The 22,781-nt window shown below is 37.6% G+C and overlaps 1 protein-coding gene across 1 annotated transcript; it reads right to left on the reverse strand.

Moving 5' to 3' along the window:
• Positions 1 to 1,485: 1,485 nt before the first annotated feature.
• LIN7C (lin-7 homolog C, crumbs cell polarity complex component) lies at positions 1,486 to 18,632 on the reverse strand. Its single transcript, XM_070762008.1, has 5 exons — positions 18,538 to 18,632; positions 12,678 to 12,796; positions 11,545 to 11,616; positions 7,715 to 7,924; positions 1,486 to 5,024 (listed from the first exon to the last, which is right to left on the reverse strand). Exons 1-5 carry the CDS (start codon positions 18,572 to 18,574, stop codon positions 4,869 to 4,871), a joined length of 594 nt encoding a protein of 197 aa, XP_070618109.1. The 5' UTR covers positions 18,575 to 18,632; the 3' UTR covers positions 1,486 to 4,868.
• Positions 18,633 to 22,781: the final 4,149 nt, after the last annotated feature.

The following is a 22,781-nucleotide window of genomic DNA, read 5'->3' on the forward strand; positions in this document are numbered from 1 at the left end:
TGACTTTTTCAGGAGCTATTCAACCACTTTTTTTTAGCTCTATTAACCATTGACTGCATGTTTTATTCATGACTTAGGGCAGGAAAAGAAATAAGTGATTTATTACCAGTCCTTAGACTTGCAGTCTCCAGATCCAAGGTGAAAGTGTACTACGATTAGATAAGTAAAAGCACCTGTTTGTTTCTTAAATAGTTCTTTGTTGTAGAAACCAAGCCAGCTTTTAGGATCATAATTGTTCTCTTTTCTCAGAAAATCATCCTACCCCTTTTGTTTTTCTCCATATAAATACATACATGTTTTTTAAAAAAAATAACAGGAAAAAGAATTGCTCACCTGCTAATGGGAGCTAAAGTTAAGTGAATCACTGTTAAGTGAATCACTACAGATGTTAAATTAGTAATATGTTGTTTAAAAAATCTGGCTTTCCTATTGATTTTACTTGTCAGGTGGCAAAAGATGATCACATAACTCCAGGACACTGTAGCCATTATAAATGTGAACCAGTTGCCAAGCATACCTATTTTAATCACATGATCATGGCACTACTGCAATGGTTGTGTGAAAAATGGACTTTTTTCAGTGATGTTGTAACCCTGACCTGTCACTAAATGAAAGGCTTAAGTGGAGAACCATCTGTACACATATGAAGCGTACCTTTATTTCAAACAAGTCTTCTACCTCAACTTTCTTTGAGAGCAATTAGCAAGTGAGCAATTTAATATCTTTTTTTAAAAAAGTCCATGCTACAGTCTGGGGTAATTGCATGTATAGGAAGTTGAATTCAATTATATTACCAGGAGGAAATCTTGGTTGAAAAATCTGGACAAGGACTCCCTGAATAAAGGCAAACACCACTTAACTCAATGAATCATACTCTGTGATTGAAGCAATCTGTCCAGTTCTAAAAACACTTATAAAAGGAATCAACTAGATACTTTGCCTTATAGGTGGCAATCTGTATGGCCCCTTCACAAATTACATGAATCTGGGAACACCTTATTTAAAGATGCAGATCCTTTTTCATCAAGAGTCTTTCTCTCCTCATCTGTACACAGTTGAGGGAGGCAGGAAATTTTTAATTAAAAAGTTGTACTATGCCAAAACATCCCTTACTTTTAGATTGCCAAATCTAGCCAGTTGCCAAACAAGCAGACAAACCACAGTTTGGCGTACATGAACTCAAATGAACCCTGCCAGCACAAAACTGGGGAAACAGCATTGGCAAATCAATGTTAATTTATGTCATTTAATTTTTTTTTCACAATTCCATTGATCATCCTTTGTAGAGGAAGAAAAAGTTCCCTCAAACTGATGCTGTTAAAAAAATACACATTCAAACCTTTGTGCCATGCTTTCAATACATCAGAAATAAAACACAAAAGATTGGGTATGAGAAACATTTGTCACTCTGAAGTGCAATAAGCATGAAATTAACATGGCTACACTTTTTACTTCTTATAATAAAATAAGTAGATATAACAAAAATGAAATTTCAAATGTTTATTTTTGAGTTCCTAAAAAACAGGGCTGTGGAACAGCAATAAATACATAATGACTATACAAAGTATTTAGTTTTTGCTGATTCAATTATTGCATGTATGCACATGTCAATACAGTGAAGTCAATGCATGTGTTCAGTGACATTAAGTTCTTGATTCTTGATTGAACAAATTTAATCTGAATTGAAAAATGACAGTTCAAACTTGCCACAGGATCCCATTTATGAAATATTATGGATTACAGCAATTAAGAGGTTTGAATGAATCTTTCAGTTTCAGTAACTTTATGATTAATTTGTTCTGCCCTGCTGTATTCCTTTTTACTTGTTCCTTGCTATTAATGTCATAAAATGAGATTTTTGTCATTGTCTATTCCTTTGTACAATCATGATTTAATCTCACAGACAGTTTTTTAGGACAAGCCCACAGAACCCAAAAAGAAAAAAAAAACAGAGTTAAGAACTAATTTTCAGATTACAATCTTATGTTCGTTTGAACGTTTACTTCCAAGTAAGTTTGCATAATATATTATAAAACTTTATAGCAGTCGTGGCTACTCCAAATTATTTATTTAGAGTAATAAAGCATGCTGCTATGTTCAATACACGAATACATTTTATAATAGCCTTTATCTCATTCTATCCTTCTCTTGAATATAATAAACTCCAACACAAATCTAGCTGTATAAAATATTTCCTGACTGGCCCAACTATTTCACTTGGTCTTAGTCAATATTAACTGCTTCATAAAAATATACAATTAAGTCTCATGGTTCTACAGACTGTTTACTGCTGCCGGCTGCAATTCACTGCTGTCTAACCAAATTGAAAAATCGTATTTCATAAAGTTGCTGGATTTCAATAACCTGTACTCTATTATTCCAGGCAAAAACATAATTGCTAAATGCCAAGAAAACATTTACAATTACTTGTACCAGACTCTACTACTTTTATAGGATCAACTTATTCAACAAGATTATACTTACATACAAAGAAAAAAACTATACCTATGACCTTTTATATTTTACTGCATGTTCTAGTCATTCAGAAGACAGATGTTATCAGACATTAACTTCCTTTTATTATAACAACCAGCATACACTTAGGCAAATGTTATATATATATATATATATATAACATAATGTTATATATATATATCAAGGATTCTTAAGGTGCAAACTTGAAATCTTTCTTTAGGTCCTTAAAGTGGGAAGATTAATAATTTTATCTCAGTCAAGGAGTAAAACTGACGACAGATGACAAAATGATTAGGGAAAGAACAAGGTTCAGACATCTATCTCATAATTGAAAGTTTAAAGATAGAGAATATGGAGAAAACAGAACAATACTTTCTGCCCCTCCACCTCCCATAACACAGTAATATGGTGGCTTAATGAGTTATTTAAAAATATCAAAAGACAATGTTTGATATACTGTATCCCATGGTCTCCATTCTCCAGGGAGCAGAGGAAATGGCCAAACTCACCATGTCAATTTTGTGAGAACCATAAGGCTGTTTGACAACTGACATTTTAAGGTAGAGATACAGAACCCAATATCTAAATCACTGGATTAATACCCTCCGCCCTCATCTGATACAGCACTGTCAGTGATTTGAATTGGTAAGAATTGCAGCCTAACAATGACCAAACAGAGATGAGGTTTCCACTTATTTTAAAGACCCACAATGTAATCTAGGGGTCCAACCGCATAACGGTAGCTGCTAAAGACACTTTGCCGTGCCAGGCACTGCACACTATAAGACAGAGGGAATTTTAAGAGTTTTAGCCCTTGCTGTTTTGAAACCCAGCATTCCTAGTTATGACAGGAAGAGACAGGACAGCTCAGACTAGTTCCAGCCACCATTTTCTTAATTTCATATTACTTCAGTAGTCATTAAAGCTTTTTTGCACCCTACTGGTACTAGGCTTGTTTTAAAACAGATCACAGAAAAAGGTACCTATTAAAGGATGTAAAAGCAGAAAAATTACCTAGAAAAACCCTGTTAGATCAGTGCTATTTAGTTTAGAATTACACCAACAGATTCACACAATCTTTTAAGTGTTATCTTTTCCTAGAGATGAGTATCTTTCCAATGTTAACACGTTGCTTTTAAAAAAGACATAACATTTCTTAGTTTTTTTAGCTGCACTCTGGAAGCAGTAAAGAGCATAATGAATGAACTCTGTATGTTGTAGAAAACATTAGAAAGTTGTTCAGAATTCTTCCTGAAATGGATCCTTAACATTGTTTTCAATGAAAAACTACCCTGATAGAATCAAGAAAATTCAGCATTCCTTCCCACACTGACTATCTTGATAATTGCGGAAACTCTACAAACAGGACATCAGTACAGTATCTTTTTCCATATCATGCTTCCTAGCCAAAAATCATGTTCTCTAGCACTCAGAGGTACACTACATCCAACAGTGATAATAATATATAGTTATCATAATGATCAAAAGCACAAACTGTTTTGCCTTCCAAGAATAGCACTTGTAAACTATATTTAGATAACTGAATTACAAGACAAAACTTAAGAATATAAACTTAATTCTTCTGCACTGGATGTAAATATTACCCTCCTAAATAGAAATACAAAACTGCAGTTTTGCTAAATGTTTAGATATCAATACAAAGGTATAAATTAGTGGAATGCTTACTGCTAGATTTCACGATGTTAAGCACTGAGGTTTTAAATAAGAGTTCATCTTATTTAAATATTCATAAAACAAGATTAGGTGTTGAAATTGTCAATAACAATATAAAATTATGACCAAGAACTTGCCTAAAAACCTGTTCATCAAAAATACAAATTGTACTTAGCCATGAGTATTTGCATGAAGGTGACACACTTTCGTGCCAAGACCTGTATTATATCTTGTACTCAAAATAAAGATTTTATCTTTTAAATAAAGCCAAATAAAAAATTACTAGAAAAAGAATGATACAAATGCTGAAACTAGCTTATTAAAGAATACTTAATTAATTTACAAATTTGTTTTTATCAGTATAGGTTTGAATTGTAAAGAAGTATTTGTAAAATCACATACCGGTAGTTACAAATGTTTATGTAAACTTTTCTTACGAAAACATTAGAATAATTCAAGAGATTTGTAAAAGACCAACATATTAATAAAATGAACATATTTTAAGTAAAATGTTTCCATGAATAGAACAAATATCATACTTTTCCTTGAATTATATATACAGTTGCATTCAACTGAGTCTGTTAGATAATATCCAGCTGAAGAAGCAAAATCCTTGCCCCTTTTCCAAATATGACATCCTGTAAAGTAGATGTGGAGAAGATCCAGAAAAGAATCTACTGTAAGCAGTCCATTCCTATAATATTGGATGTAATTCAGTATTAATTCTGTTGCCTGCGTTTTGCTGATCTCATTTTTTCAAATCGTGATTCCATCTCCTCCAGGACTTTGGGTGTATAGCGTACAACCAACTTAACTTTTCCTTGAGCTGCTTTTAGAAGTTCTACAGCTTTTTCATGGTGCTCCCCTTCAACACTCTGAAAAAAATTACACACACATATATACATTTTAGTATGTATTCAACAAGTACTCTCAGATTCAAGGACAGTTATTTATGTTTACTTTATCATACATTGTCATCTCCAAAGCATTCCAAATTAAAATCATGTTTCTCCAACCATGAGTCCCGATGTTAAGTAGCCCGTACAATGTTTCCATCATCATCTCAGCCCATGTGATTGCATTCATTTCCTTAGAAGCACACCATTACTCTTTCCTTTAAAAGGCCTGCTTATCTTTCTTCCCAATGTGTCATTTTCAAATTCTATTCAAGTACTCATATTGTAATTGAAAATGAAAGTTATAAATTGTAATGATGAAACAATGAATATACTCACTCTTAACTACCGATGTATCACAAAAAAAGAAACAATTCAAAACTTAGTGTTAATTTACAAGTGGAATCAGAAAAGTCAATTTTATAAACATTCAAACTAAAACATATGAAGCAAAAATTTTATAAGTAAAAAACCTAAGTATTTTTATAAGTAAAAATACTTTAAACATTTGAAATCTACTAATTTTCAAAAGGAGAGGTTACAAAGTATTGACTTAAAGGGCTGTCCAGAGTTCTGCACCTGCCATATTCACATGTTTCATATTTTGAATCTGTAAATAAATTGTTACATATACTGTATATCCACTTCTGCAATCATGTCATGCTTGTACTATGCAGAGGTTTTGTCAACTTCTCATATTTAAAATTTACAATTTGACCAGTGGTGTCTAACTTTTGAGGCATTGTGTACAGTAGAAACTAATTAAATGCAAGATTATTCTTCGCAATCCTAAAGCTAGTTAATCTACCTTCCTACAATATTTCATAACTTCATGGCTTCATCAATATACAAGCAGCTTGTCTGTTAAAGACAAATTACAAATGGAACCAGAAAAGGCAGCAGGAATTGTAAATATCTGGAAAAACATGCTAACCAATCGACTATCAATATGAAGATCTGGTTTGGATCAATTGAAATATAGATAACAATAAATCAGCGGTCTGATTTAATTGTGCAGAGAACAGCCAAACCATTTTAGTCAAGGATAGTAAAGTTAGTTTTTTTCCTACTGATTTATGTTTCTTTTTTATGTAATAAAAATTCTTGCATATAAGCATAATATTTAAATATTAGTACATATACAGTGGTACCTCGAGATACGAGTTTAATTCGTTCCGGACCTGGGCTCTTAAGTCGAGCAGCTCTTATCTCGAACGACTTTTCCCCATAGGAATTAATGTAAATAATTTTAATTGGTTCCAGCCCTCAAAAAACTCACAAAGTTAGTCTAAATTATGCAGAAAGTCATATTTTTAATGAAGAAATGTACATGTACATATAAATGAATAATGAAGTTTCTTTCACTTAACTTGTAAACTTTCTTAAACTTTTAAATTTACATATGTTTAACTTCTCTGCCACCCAATCCTGTAGGACAGAGGTCCCCAACTCTTTTTGCACCAGGGACCGGCTTTAAGCGATCAAGAGAGGAATGGGTGAATGAATGGACAGAGGGTGGGAAGGAAGGAAGGAAAGAGGGAAGGGACAGGAACAGAGGAAGGAAGCAAGGAAACTTATGAAAGGGGAGAGTAAGAGAGGAATGAGTGAAGGGAGGGAGGGAGGGAAGAAGGTGGGAAGGAGAAAAAAAAGAAGAAATAGAGGAAGGGAAGGTAAAAGAGAGAAAGAAAAAGAGCAAGAAAGAAAGAAAGAAAGAAAGAAAGAAAGAAAGGGGGAAGGGACAGGAACAGAGGAAGGAAGCAAGGAAACTTATGAAAGGGGAGAGTAAGAGAGGAATGAGTGAAGGGAGGGAGGGAGGGAAGAAGGTGGGAAGGAGAAAGAAAAGAAGAAATAGAGGAAGGGAAGGTAAAAGAGAGAAAGAAAAAGAGCAAGAAAGAAAGCTGCAAGCACCCCCCCGAGCCCCCCAGGCCGGCTGCAACCTTTTAAAACACGTGCGCCGCTTCGCAGCTGTCTCCTGAAGCCGAACGCGGAAGTTAGCGTTTGGCTTCAGGAGACAGCTCCTTGGCGCTTGTATCTCGAATTTGGGCTTGTAAGTAGAACAAAAATATCTCTCCCCTCCCAGCTCTTATCTCGAGTTGCTCTTAAGTAGAGCAGCTCTTATGTCGGGGTTCCACTGTATATCAATATTCTGACATACATTTTGATATAAGGCATCAATAAATGAATTGGGGAAATATAAAAGCATATGGATAACTTGGAATTAGCACACTTGTTTAGCTTATACACAGATTTAGATAACAATCAACTTTGTAATTAAAGACTAAGTTAATTTTATCTAAAAGTAAGTTCTGGGAGGTAAATTAGATTAAAAGAAAACACTGGCTCCTAGTGATAAAATCCAATATAACTATGATAAGGAGGTCAAACATTTCAGCTCCTTCATTTTAACTATAATGATAGATTTCTTAATGATATTCTGACAAAACCATTTTTATATACTCATTTTCTTATTTTTAAATTTAAATATTACTTCATAAAATGTCCATTTTAAACTAACAAATTTATAAAATTTGTGAAATACAGTTATATTTCCCCCTGAGCATTTCAATTGCAAACCACAACCACCATCAAATACTGTACTTCATATCCTCTTAATGCCCTCAAGCGGTCACACTTAGCTACTACAAGCGGAAATTGAATTCCATCCCTACCACTCCGTTTACAGAAAGAAGTTGGTCTCCACGCTTCAATCCCCCGTGTCTATCAGCAATACCACCTGGGATAATTCGGGATATATAGATTGGAGAATTTTGCTCCTTGCCGCCCATGATGTTGAATCCAAGCCCTTCGTCTGTTTTGGGAAGTTCAACGACTCTGGGATGTGAATGACCTTCACTGGCGGCAAAAGCAGCAACAGTAGCCTATAAAATCCGGAAACATCAGTTTATCTTTCAGTTCACTGGATGTATTCATTTTAACATAAAATTCAAAATATCTTGAAACTGAAATTGGTCAAAAGGCATGAATGTGCTGCAGTAAGTTTCAGGACTGCATTCTGAGGAAAATACAAATCAGTGAAACATATTTATACACTGTCAAATAACTCATTCACCATACTTTGCTAAAAAGCAATTAGTGAAGGTGTTTCACAATCCCACCTCCCTGTGTGCACCTTGCTTCTTTCCTTCCCATCTTAATGTTTAAATCAATTTTAATGTCAATATTACTATAATGTTTTAAACATTGTTTTAATTGTTTTAATGTTTTATCTTGGTCTGTTAGCTGTAAGCCACCTAAAATCACTTCTAAGCAAGATGGGTGGCATATCAATTTAATTAATAAATAATAAATAAATGAGAACACTTGGTCTATTTGCACTTTTTGAAGTGCTACATTCTTTATAACAAATACAATATGATGTATTTTAACTTATTTTGGAACAACGTACAAAATGTTTAATAAGATACAGGCACAGGTGGATTAACAAAAAATGTTCAAAAGTCAGACCCTATCTTTCATTCTACTTCAAGATGGAAAGATCAGATTCCTGCTACAGGTAGCCCTCGCTTACTGACTGTTTATTTATTTATTTATTTATTTTATTTATTACTTAGATTTGTATGCCGCCCCTCTCTACCAGCCACTTTGAAGTTATAAAGTGCTGAAAAAAATATATTGCTCAAAAAAGTAAAGGGAACACTCAAATAACACATCCTAGATCTGAATGAATGAAATATTCTCATTAAATATTTTATTTGCACAACTATTTCATTTGCACAACAGCATGTGAAATTGACTGTCAATCAGTGCTGCTTCCTAAGTGGACAGTTTGATTTCACAAAAGTTTGATTTACTTGAAGTTATATTCTGTTTTTCAAGTGTTCCCTTTATTTTTTTGAGAAATGTAATTTTATGACTAATGCCTGCATTTATAACCTTCCCAATGTCCCTCAGTCATGTGATTACTCATATAGTCAGTCAACAATGTCCTGCAACTGACCTATTTTTCCCCTTACAAAAAAAGAAATTGGAGGAAAGGATTACAAAAGAGTAGGCAGGTATACAACATTGAAAGTAATGTGCTGGTGCCAGCAGTTGCAAGCATACTGTAGTGTAACAGCCCAATATATTATCTATTGTATTCTGGTTTCTTTTTCCCTCCTCTCGCACAGCAGAGAGATTGAAGATGAATTCAGTAAAGGAGTAATCACACACAATGAGGGATACACAAGGCTGTTTGTGTAACTTACACTTGCAACTACCAGCCCTAATGTATTGCTTTCAATGTATAGTTCCCACTGTATGCCTATACAGTGATCTCTCGGTTAGCGCGGGGGTTACGTTCCAAGACCTCCCGCGCTAACCGATTTCCGCGTTATATTGGATGCGGAAGTAAAACCACCATCTGCGCATGTGCGCCATTTTTTTCATGGCCGCACATGCGCAGATGGTGGAGTTTGCGTGTGGGCGGCGGGGAAGACCAAGGGAAGATTCCTTCAGCCGCCCAACAGCTGATCTGCTCCGCAGCGCGGAAGCAGCGAGGAGCCGAAGATGGGGTAAAGGCAAAGGGGAAACCCCATCTTCGGCTCCTCGCTGCTGCCGCGCTGCGGAGCGGATCAGGTGTTGGGCGGCTGAAGGAACCTTCCCTTGGTCTTCCCGCTTGCCGCTTGCCAGTCCACACACGCCCCCCTGGATGAGCCGGCCACAGGGGCGAGGGGTGGGGATGAAGGGGCAGGACTTCCCGGGCGGAAGGCATGCTCGGCTCTGCCGCTCCAGCCGCTTTCGGCCGAGCCTCCCCGGCCAAGCAGCCAGGGAAGTCGAGCCAGGCGTGGCGGCGGCAGCGCTGCTTCTCCGGTCGCCCGGTCCTCTCCTGCCTCCTGCGCCGATGTTCCCCGCTGCGACGGAAGGCAGTCGCTTGGCTAGGGAGGCTCGGCCGAAAGCGGCTGGAGCGGCAGAGCCGAGCACGCCTTCCGCCCGGGAAGTCCTGCCCCTTCATCCCCACCCCTCGCCCCTGTGGTCGGCGGGGATGAAAGGGCAGGACTCCCTGGGTGGAAGGCGTGCTCGGCTCTGCCGCTCCAGCCGCTTTCGGCCGAGCCTCCCTAGCCAAGCGACTGCCTTCCGTCGCAGCGGGGAACATCGGCGCAGGAGGCAGGAGAGGACCGGGCAACCGGAGAAGCAGTGCTGCCGCCGCCACGCCTGGCTCGACTTCCCTGGCTGCTTGGCCGGGGAGGCTCGGCCGAAAGGGGCTGGAGCGGCAGAGCCGAGCACGCCTTCCACCCAGGGAGTCCTGCCCTTTCATCCCCGCCGACCACAGGGGCGAGGGGTGGGGATGAAGGGGCAGGACTTCCCGGGCGGAAGGCGTGCTCGGCTCTGCCGCTCCAGCCCCTTTCGGCCGAGCCTCCCCGTCCAAGCGGCAGCCTTCCACCGGGAGGCTCAGCATTCCGTCAGTCGTAGCGCTGGCTGTCAACTTTTCTTTTTAGCACTGGGGAGGCAAGTCAGCTCCTGCCCAGTTTTAAAAAGAAAAGTTGACAGCCAGCGATTGTTCCGCTGCCGCCAGCATGGCCTGGCTGGCAGCGGAAGATGTAACGGAGCCCACGGGGGATTCGCCTTCCTCCCACCCGCAGCCGAGACTGATTGTGGGCTCCTTCGCAACCTCGGAGAGCTTCCGGGGCATGAAAGCTCACGAAAACCAGGAAGCTCTCCGAGGTTGCGAAGGAGCCCACGATCAGTCGGCTGCCGGCGGGAGGAAAGCGAATGCCACGGGGCTGGGCTCGGCTCCCCCCTCGGCTCCCCCCCTTACCAGCCCCGCCGCGGAAGGCTCCATTCTGTTCCCTGCCGGCCCGATTGAGCGGCCGGCGGTCTCCATTCAGGGAACAGAATAAAAATTTTTTTATTTTTTAATATTTTATTTTTTTAAATAATATTTTTTGAAAAACCGCGTTGCAGCGTTTCGCGCTAATCGAGAACGCGCAAGTCGAGGGACCACTGTATACTTTTTTGTAATCTCTTCCTCTCCGATGAATGTCAATACAATAATCCCCTTCGTGTATATTATCCCAACATCAGGGTGACCATTCAAAAGCATGGTTAGGAGGAAAACAAGCCAAAAATAAGAAATTGATTAGTCTTTGTATTTTTGAGCCAGAAAACACAGTAGCAGACATGTTATTTCCCACTTAGTAACTGCTTTGCTTAGCAATGAGATCCCAATTGTGATCAATAAATGGCTACCTGAACTCACCACCATCTTACTACATAGGTCTGTGTGATATGCACAAAAAGTACTAATCTAGCAGGTATATGAATTAGAAAATATCAAACATATAGCAACCTTATGTACATGAATTAGTACATATTAATTACTATATTATTTGGGAAGAATTTAAAAAAGGGCTATTCAATAGCAGCAGCATTCATATACTGAAACTATTATTCACTGGGATATATTCATTGTTTAATAACTTAATTAGGACTGCTAGAAAGAGTCCACTCTTAAGTAATTTTTTTTTTCATTTGTAAGCACAATTAGTAGGTCTCTTACCTTTGCTGTAGCATTAGCTCTCACTTCTGGGCTACTACTGATGTCCACAGTCTCATAAACATGTTCATATACCTTTTAAAAATAAAAAAAATATTAACATATATTTTAACTAGCTAGGGATCATTAAGAATATATGCAAACTGTGAAATTATATTATTATAAAAATCAAACTGAATCCTGACATTAAGTTTCCTAGCTCTTTGTTTTTAACAGACATTACAATGGCTGCAGCATCCCTGCAATCATTCACTGTTATGACCGACCATCGGGACATTTGTAATTTTATCATGCTCCAGAGAAAAACATATTAGATTTAGAAAGTATTACAGAAAAAAAAACCCATCACCTCGAGGTTTGACTACTGCAACACTCTCTACATGGGGCTACCTTTGAAAAGTGTTTGGAAACTTCAGATCGTGCAGAATGCGGCCGCGAGAGCTATTGTAGGGCTTCCTCGATTTGCCCACATTTCACCAACACTCCACAGCCTGCACTGGTTGACGATCAGTTTCCGGTCACAATTCAAAGTGTTGGTAATGACCTATAAAGCCCTACATGGCATCGGACCAGATGGATGGCAGGTGTCAAGTCATCGTTTGATTTGGAGACTTTGGCCTGCCTCATATTAGGCTGTGGGGGTTTGGGAGAGGTTCCTACATGAGGGAAGTAGAAATAACGAATTCCTTCTAGATTCTCAAGGTTATCCTTTGTTTGACACTTGCCTGGATGTTGATAGGAGTAACAGACACATTGGCATGAAGGAGACTAGTGATGAACTTCTGGAAATGGGAACAAGGGAATGAACTTTAAACTGGGTGGAGAAACCCTGGTAGCCTTAGATTTGGGTTTCTCCCAAATGTGCTAACAAGGCTCTGCTAATAAATTGGAAATTTGAGGAACACTATGCCTCAGACTCTGATTTAATTTTGGATGCTCTTTGGAACCCTGACACTAGACATTCCACACCCATGAAGTACCACATGATAATGATCTGCAAGTTCAAAGTATGGGTAGGGGATTTTAAGGAGGCTGTCTCGCTTAATGATTGTCACCACTTGCAACCATAATGGACAGGCTCCATTAGGGTCCCAGGTCAAGGATTACCTGTACATGCATGTCAAAAATAAACTTACCTCTCTTACAGCATTACAAAATTCACTTTGAAGGACTCTTTGTAAAGCCTGCAATTTTTGAGGGGGTACCTCACCACTCCTTTGCAACTTCTCCAGCAACTCAATCGCTCGGCAAATATCTGGAGGAAGGCGTAATAAAACAATGTAAACTATTGAATTTTACACAAGTAACGTTTTTAACGTCTTGACATGGCTGCCAACAATGTTATTCAATAACACACCATTTCAATTATATTCAGATATTTCCCTTTCCAAAGGAGTTTCTGTATTTCCCATTTTAAAATTAAGGAGTAGCTAACTACTTTTCTGAATGACTCCCCTCCCTCAAGATGTGAATATTTCTATCAATTTTCACAATTTTATAGTATCTCAGAAGGAATCTCCCTATCATATTATCCTGTTTGTTATTTTCATAACTAAGTTTTGAAAAAGCTGCAACAAGTTAACAGGTTTACATGTTTTTATGGGATTTTTTTTTGTTTTTGTACATCACTCAGTATCCATTAAGAACTGAATGTTTATAATAAATATAAATAATTATTCAATGTATAATTCTTTGGGATTCAGATGCATAATGCTATAATAGTATCCAAACATTCTTATTAATTTTCTACTTGATTTGAGCATTCAAGGTAGCCTAGGATTGCATTCCAAATATAAAAGTTCATAATATTCCTTTAATTGAAGATATCCTATCTTTTGTATAAAATATTTCTGCTTGTTTGATCTATACTTTTTTAACAGTTGTAAGTTTTTTGCATTTCTGAAATCCAATCCATTCTATTCTCAAAACAGCAAAAGAAGGATTAGGTAAACTACTGGAAATTCTTCACAAGTGATCTTTCAGACATTCAAACTGCATTTCTTCAATTTTTTAATAGAGTGATGAAGAAAAAGATACCACTTTATATATAAATTTTATCCTAGCTGTGGCTCAATAGTCACCAATTTAAATAACCTGGCTTGGTGCCATATATTCTATTAGAATTGTGCATGCCTTGGAGAAAAATCCCAAATAATGCAGAGAATCACGTGTAAAATGTCTTGCTAAGGAATAAAAATTGGATAGGGAATTTGTTCTAAATATCCCTTGTTTTAAAAAGTGTGAATGATCCCTGATAAAAAACAAAACAGTGACACAATTAGTAAACATTTTATTGAAGCATGGGGAGAAGAAAAATGAATTTTCTACATGCATTAAGATAATTCACAGAATCTTTTACTCTCTTGATATTGTATACTTTTGTTTTTTAAATCCATGGATGGATCTTTCTATCCTGTCTTGCAATGTTAAGTATGTGTTTTTCCATGGCTCTGCACCACACACAGCTTTTGTATAGATTGTAAGGTTAGTATCCATGTTTCACCAGCATATGTTAAAACAGGTAGTACAGACTGATCATAAACTTTTCTCTTCAGGCATTCAGACTGTTGTCTCCCCGAATGCCTGAAAAGCTCAACTTTCCAAATACCTGCCAACAACATTTAACATGCTCTTCAATTTCCTTTATTGTATCAACTTCCACTGAGATCCGTTGGCCAAGGCATATGCAGTGGTCTACTACATCTAGTTCTTCTCCAGGTATATATAAAAAACTTTTTTGGCTGAATTTATGAAACATAACCTGGCTATTTTTCAGGTTTATTTTTAAGCCAAATGGTTCTCCTGCTTTTTGCAGATCTTGGAAAAAAACCCCAGAATGATAGTGGTCCTAACTACATGTTACTCAAATCATGTTTCAGTTAATATCTTAAAGAATTACTTTACTATAATATATGGCAGGATTTATCATGTCTCATGTTTCAAGATCTCAGAATAGGTCTTTAGCAAAAACTGAAGTGGCAAAAGGATGTTAATATAATAGGGCCCTATGTTTCCTGGCATAAAATGTTTTGCAAGCAACTGCCAGAAGCTTGATTACTGGGTATGGAAATCATTAACTTTGCTAACCATCAAAACAGCTGAGCAAAAGCAATATTTTCCACAGCAGTCTTTGAAGATTAGAAATCAAAACATAGAGGCTTCATATGACAAAGGGCAGGCCCAACAGCCGAGTCCAAGCATCATATTCTTATGAATATTGTTTAATTTGTCTTGAGTGACTGAAAAGCAAATGATAAAATACTGTCCAGAATAAATATAATTACAATAAGCCACTATAAGACTTCTATAATCTCAAAAGCTGTGAGAGTTCTAGTACTCTAAATGTACTGACAGCTACTGATAAACATTTCATAAGATATAATCAGAATAACCAAGCTTAACCATTGGAAAATGCTTTTCTAATACAATTATGACTTAAAAACTGGCACACTTAAAAACTTTTGAGAATGATTACATATAACATTAAGAACAGTGGTTTTTTTATAGATTTATTTAAATTTTGCACAAATAGAAAGTTAAGGATACATGCAACTTTTTATTTAGATATTCAATCTTTAGTGACAGATTGTTATTATATTATACTGGAAAGTTTACATGTTTCCTTTTATCTTTGTGCCTTTTCACAAAATTCTTCAAACCTTTAACAAGCCTTTTAAAATCCAATAGAGGAAAGTTATCCAAGTTGCTCTCTTGTTTGTTATTTTATATCCTTTTCATTATTAAGATATCAGCCAGCTTCTTTTGTATATTAAGTGTAACATCTGTTTCCATGTAATTTTCGTAGATTGTCATTTTTAATTTCACTTTCAAATCAGTCTCAACCATATCAGGTAAAATGTGTTCCTCTTCCATAATCTCTTTTAAACACAGTCCATCTATAGAAGCAGACACCCTTAAATTATCTTTTGGGTCCTTTGTACAAAAATGTGCATCAGTATATTAAATGTTAAAATATTTTGCTTCATTTTGTATTTGAAATTTGAGTTTTAGTGTTCTTCTTCTAATTGTAATTTTTAATTCCTTCTAGTTGCCTCTAGTGTCCAATTTTTAAAAGTCTTTATCTTATTATAAAAGAATTCAAAACAATAGCATCTACGGAGGTATACACACACACACACACACACACACACATTATACATTGTACTCCCTTGACCCAAAGATTCCCAATACGTGAAAAGCAATTAATAAGCAATTGTGGAAAATGATTAGAAGGTATGCATACCCAATGTCCTTTTCAAAGATCCTGTGTTTTGAGTAATGTGGTTATTCCTTTGCCTTCCAGAGCCCTAAATCTGCCAGGAGAGCACAATCTTGCAGTCTCTTTGCCTTGTGGGCAATTTCAAATTCTCTCCTTGTCCAGAAATGAATGATCAAATAATCAGTGTACCTGCCAGTTCTTCATTTCACCATGGATGTCAATTCTGATTTTTACAGAGCCATTTTCAACCTGTGATTTGTTGGGAATTCTAATCCTCTAGGGCAGGTGTGCCAACCTCATGTCGTATGGCGGCATCACGTGACGTAGTAGGACTTTCTTCCCCTTTGCTAAACCAGGCATGGGCATGGACAGCTCATGACATATCTGACCCCTGGGCCAGGAGTTTGACAGCCCTGCTCTAGGAGAAAAGATATTGTAACCATACAGCTTGTAAAAGAGGCAAGACAGAAAACAGTAAGTTTCCATTTAAGAAGTTTCATTATTTATTTGTGATATTTTGAAACATCTTGAATCTAAAAGGAACATTGAGCGCAAAGTTTAAAAGAGGGGCTCCCAACCAAGGGCACTCACATCCCATTGGGGCATGAGACAATATTCCAGGGGGTTCAAAAAATTGGGTTTAGAAGTTTGAAAATGATCATGTACATACATAATTATATGCATATAATTATTTACTTTTGTAAGAGGTGTGAGAATATATCAGAAGTATTCTAGGGCTATGGGATATAGAGACGTTTGGAACTCCTGGTTTAGAATGTGGTTTTGTTCAAATTTCTCTTGTACATCTGACTTCGTACAAGTTTTGTCATGAAGATAAAAGGTGGAAGACTATTTTTAGCTTCTTAAAGAAAAGTTAGACATGTACAACAATGAAGAAATTTGTTATTAGGATATGCTATCCAAAATTATGAATTTGGACAAGCTTTCTAATTAAAGACTTTTCTAAACAAACCTGAAAGGAAAATAATCTAATATTGTTCTTAAATCCTTACTTGGCAGTTCATTTACCGTTTGCTTTTACTGGATGGAAAGAGGCACAGCAAAGTCTTATAATGCCCCAGGCATTGGGGCTAGGATGTTAAAATCATTGGTGCTCTTAGAGTGTATACATGGGAACCAACTTTTTTTACAGGGACCTTGATCTAAATTGTTTTCTTAGTTTTTAATAAATTTGACATTTTACATGGTATGGTTTTCCACCCAGAATTTCACTGGTGAGCCATGTACTTTTAATAAATAAATGTTAACAAAAATAAAATTAAATGTTCTAGTTCAACTGCCTGTTATTATTTCAGAAATGTCTGGAGGTATTTCATTTTTAGATAAACAGTATTATCCCTTGGTTTCTAACTATTTTCCTATTTCAAAAAATAATTTAAAAGACTTTAATAATTTTATCTTCTAACAACAGACACCAGATAAATGTTTATAATACATTATTTACAACAAATGCATTACCTTTAAATTTTACATATGGTAATAACCACATAAATTTGGTATTAAAAATACCTGCCTCTTATTCAATCCAAAGTATGTTTAAAATATAGAAGGATATAGTATCTTCACTTGAGCTTCCAAATGGCCAAATGAAGATCCTATCTGACTACCAAATGCACACAGAATGAATAGTTAATAATCCCCCCCCCTTGGTTGAAGATTTAAATGTGCTTTTAATGAATGGATCAAAAAGTGCCTCCAAACCACATTTTTCTAACTTCTTTACCCTTACAAGAACATTATAGTTCCTCAAACATAATGAATACCTGGTATATTCATCTACCTACAAAACAAACCTTTGTCACATGGATTTAAACCAGAGATTAGAATATTTTTTTCACTTTTCAGCCTAGTTTAAGATCCTGGCTACCTCTTGAAGTTTTCCTTTGCATGTATGGACCAGACCGAACCAAACTCTAATCAAGTCCTGAATTGAAACAAAATTGGCCAGGTGCTTTAGCTGTATCTGCTCAAGGTTGACTCAGCTTTCCATCCTTCCGAGGTGGGTAAAATGAGGACCCAGATTTTGGGGGGCAATATGCTGATTCTGTAAACTGCTTAGAAAGGGCTATAAAAGCACTATGAAGCAGTATATAAGTCTAAATGCTATTGCTGCTTTTAATATTGACGTGTGTGTGTGTGTGTGTGTGTGTGTGTATTTTTGTGTGTCCTGCAACGTTGTGTGAAGCCATCTCTTTGGGTTCACCAGGTTCTACAAACACCCAAAAGGAGTCACTGCATACTGCAATAACGTAAATTAATCGCGTTATACCAAAAAGGGCCTTAGGTAAATGGAGGCAGCTCCTTTATGTTCATCGTTGGTGGATATTTGGAGGCAGGTTAGAGCAGTGTTTCCCAACCTTGGCAACTTGAAGATATCTGGACTTCAACTCACAGAATTCCCCAGCCACTGGGGTTAGAGGCTCCTCTTTTACAACAAACACGAGCTTTCATCGACAGCGGCCAACCTCAACGAGCCTTAGGATCCACGCGGGTGAGAGCTGACACGAGCCATAATGCCTATCAGCATTTCCATCTCTTCTTCCTCCTCCATAGAGCCAAGTTCAAGCTATCAAACGGCTGCCAAGCACCGGTGCAGACCTCACAATCCCCCCCTCGCTTTTTTTTACACACACACACACACACACACACACACACACACACACACCGCCTTTAAATCAGTTCTTCAAACACCCCCCCCCTCGTCCCGTCTCCCCTCCACCAGGAGCGCCTCTTCGTGACAGCCTCCCTCTTCTCACCTCTCTCCAGCCGGACAGGTTCCCCCAGGGCCGCCATCTTCCCCTCCACCTCCTCTCCTGCCCTCAGCTGCTCGAGCGGAAGTGACGTAGGTGGAAGGCTGTTGCTAGGACGCGAGGCCGGCAAGGTAAATGGAACGCTCGGAAACAACCCCCTCCCGTTCGCTGCGTGCTGTCTTCTTTCAACCCCCCCCCCCCCCCTGTCTGTCTTCTGTCAGTCCTCTTGTCTGCTGCAGGCTTGCGTACTCCGCGAGACAAGTCCCCTTTTTAATAAAAGCGTGGGTAGCTTTGCCGCCAATTATTGTGTTCTCTTTGCCCGGAGAAGGTGGCTCATTTTAGTCTCGAAGGTGGTGGTTGTGTGTGTGTGTTTTTTTTTTCAAGAGACAACTGGACTTTCTTTGAAGACGTTTCTCTTCTCATCAAAACAGCTTCTTTAGCTCTGACTAAATAGTGGAGAATGGAAGGATTTATATTCCTTGCAGACAGCTGGTCATTTGCATCCCTTTAGAGTTGTTGAGGCCAGCTGGAGGTTTAGCATTAGCATTTAGACTTATATGCCGATTCACAGTGGTTTACAGCCCTTTCTAAGCGGTTTACAGAAGGTAAACATATTGCCCCCAACAATCTGGGTCCTCATTTTACCGACCTTGGAAGGATGGAAGGCTGAGTCAACCTTGAACCCAGTGAGATTTGATCTGCAAAACTGCTGGCAGGCGGTGATCAGCAGTAATAGTAATAGACAGCAATAGTAGAATTCTTTATTGGCCACGTGTGATTGGACCCACGAGGAATTTGTCTCTCAGTGTACATAAAAGAAAATATACATTTTTAGTAGCTTGCAGTACTGCACTCTAACCACTGCACCACCGACTCTGTGTCCTCAAAGTCACCTGAATATTGCAAATAGGTGTGGAGCCTTCTTGGAACTGTTGAAAGAACTCTGTTGTAGACTGGAGATGGAAGATGTCATATCCAGTCTGAACCCCATCATCCAGTCAGAGCTGAAGAAGCTTCTTGGATAAGAAGCGAAATGTCTTCCAAAAAAAGAAGAAGAAAGTCCAGTTGCCTCTTCAAAAATGACCACAATGGGCCCCCAAACCTTTACAGTTAAGCAAAATATTTAAGTGAGTTGTGTCCCATTTTACGACTTTGTTGCAATTGTTAAGTTAGTAACGTAGTTAAGTGAATCTGACTTCCCCATTGACTTTGCTTGTCAGAAGGTTGCAAAAGGTAATCCTTTGACCCTTAGACACTGCAAACATCCTAAATATGAGTAAGTTGCAAAATGTCTGGATTTTGATTATGTGGGAATGCTGCATAAATCACTTTTTTCACTGCCGTTTTAACTTTGAATGGTCATTAAATGAACTGCTGTAAGTTGAGAAGTACCTATACAGTGCTGTTACCAATCTGGGACTTGACCAACTAGTAACAAACAATACTAGGCTCAACATCTGCCTAGACCTCATATTCTGAGACAGCAAAAGTGCAATTTATGGACTACAAATAAAAAAACCATTTTCCAACAGCGACCACAGCATGATTAATTTCAGCCTCAACCTACGCCACTCCAAGATTCACCCTAATAATGTGACACCCAAGTACAATTTTATCTATCCTGTCTTATAATGCTGAGCATGTGTCTTTCCATGACTCTTTGAGCCACTCGATTGTGCATCGATTGTGAACAGGTTAAATAAGATGGATAATTTCTACTGGATAAATCTATAGGCTATCAGGACCAACATCCTTAGTAGTAAGAACATTTCAGCAATGGAACTAATGATCAACTGAGCTGTCTCCTATTCATTGAACTTGTTCAAATTGAAGCTGGACAGGTGTCTGGGATATGCTGAACAAGGATATGCTGGGATATGCTGAACAAGGAGTTAAGTTGATAGCCTAAAATGACAGCTTCTAACTCTGATTCTATAATTAATGGATTTTCAGGATGCCCAACCAGATGCTGTCAATACACATCCCCAAGTTGTACATACTGACATGTGGTCATTGGTATTAAATTCCAAATCAAACTTCCCACTGGAATTTCTTTGATGAAGTTTGGCAGCTTTGAAATCTGCTAGTAATTGAAATGTAAATGTTTCCGTTCTAGTTTCAATAGACCTTTGTTTGACTTGTTTATGAGCTCTGACAAAACAGTACTGTTTACACTACTTTGCAGGAAATGTGCAAAGCCTTCAGGCCTGATTGAGTACAGCAATGGAAGGGAACACAGCATGGATGGAATGAATGTCATTGATTCACCTGATTGCCATTCTCAGTGACCTGCAACACCTAGTCTTATTAGAGGATGGGTTATTTTAAAGTTGCTTAAAATACAGGTAATCCTTGTTTACTGACTGCCTTGTGTATTGACTATACTGTACAAGTATGAGGTTACAACAGGCATTGTGACCATAGCAGCATTCTGTTGTCACATGAGCTCTGTTCAAATGCTTTGCAACCAGCTTGTAATAAGCAGATTTAATAAAGAAGGTGGAAGTAAAATCATAAGTCACAATCACAATTTTTGCTTGGCATTTTGCATAAACAAAGGAGAACTCAGGTCATGAGCTCATTGCAATCACATGATTTATTTTACTTTTTTGCTTAGCACCAAGTTGCCAGTCCCAGTTATGGTTGCTAAGCAAGGATTACCTCTAAGTTAAGTAATCTTCTGTAAGCACAGATATTAATAATATCTGATCTCATCTTGGAAATAATCATTCCTGCTTATGCTAGCATTATTATTTGCCTTGCAGGGCAGGAGGTGTTACTTTTATATTACTCAAGTTGTATCCAATGCTTACTACTTCATTTTCTGCTTGCATTCAGTTGCTCCTTACCAATGCAACATTTGTTTCTCATCTCTTTAGGAGCTGCTCCTGTATTACATCTACATCAGCTAACTGGGCCACCTGGATCTGTTGAATGAAATATTGCAAAGTTGTATGCTTGTATATCTGTTCCTGAAAGAAGAAAAGTTATTTTTGCCTTTGTAATAAACACATGACAATTTAATGCTTCATGTTATATTTTGTTGTTATGTTTGGTATGTGTGTGTGTGTGTGTGTGTGTGTGTGTGTCTGTGAGAGAGAGAGAGAGAGAGAGAGAGAGTTTCTATATGTTTAGCTATGGGGAAAGGTTAGGTTAAAACCAGTGATAAACATGTAATATCTGAAGTAACTTCCACAATTTATAAAGAGTTAGATTACCAATTGAGCCTAAGAGCTTGCTTTATTGAGACTGCCTCAGTCTGTTTATCATGTATATGTGGATGATGATATTCGATGAAAAACCAAAGAAAGTGTAGGTACAACAGATACTTTTGCAGTAATGCCAATAAATATCTTCCTAGTGGATCTTTGCAGTTTTTCAAATTAATGTTATTCAAAATGAAACACGTTATCTTTGAGCTTATGGCATCAAAGCCAGGAGAAATGCAGGAGATTCAGACTTGAATATTGGCTTTCAGAAGAGAAGAATTTGATATATTCAGACACAAAGTAGATTATATCTATTGGTTGAAATTCTTAAAGAGAAAATCACCTGAGGAGTGAAAAACTGGAAACTGAAATGCCAAAGGTGCAAATTATTCTTTCTAAGAAGAGAAAAATTATCTCTATTTAGACCACTGTGATACATAGTTTTTTCCTGATGTATTTCATAAGAAAAAGGGACATATATGGGAAATAAGAGTATATAACCAAAGAAATATGTCAGTTGCCAGAAACTATAGTATTTGAGTAAGAAAGGCATAAATTCAGAATGAACTTAGATTTGTATCAAAATAAAGGGCCTTTTCATATTTATCAGAAACAAACAAACAGGCTTTGGAACTGTTGTGAGATAAAAGGGAAGGAAGTGATAGTGGTTGATAGTTATATGGCAGAGTGACTTATATTTAATATCAAATTCTCTCAAAGTTGATTACCTTTGTGTCACTGTTGGATATAGAAAAATGCAACTCAGGATTGATAACTAATTTAAATTCACATCTCTAGGGCCAGATGAATTCCATTCTAAATTACTGAAGGAATTAGGAAAAGTGATTACAGGGTCACTAAGTGTAATTTTTGAGAACTTCTGAAGGATTGGTAGACCCCAGAAGATTGGAGAAGAACAATTGTCCCAAACCCTCAAAGAAAAAGCAAGGGAAATTAAGGATCTGTCTGCCAATTTGATATCAATTCTGGGAAAGATTCTTGGGCAGATAATTAAACTGCATGTTTTTGAGCACTTTGGTA

Source organism: Erythrolamprus reginae, chromosome 1 (genome assembly GCF_031021105.1).
Source record: "Erythrolamprus reginae isolate rEryReg1 chromosome 1, rEryReg1.hap1, whole genome shotgun sequence".
Lineage (NCBI taxonomy): Eukaryota > Metazoa > Chordata > Lepidosauria > Squamata > Dipsadidae > Erythrolamprus > Erythrolamprus reginae.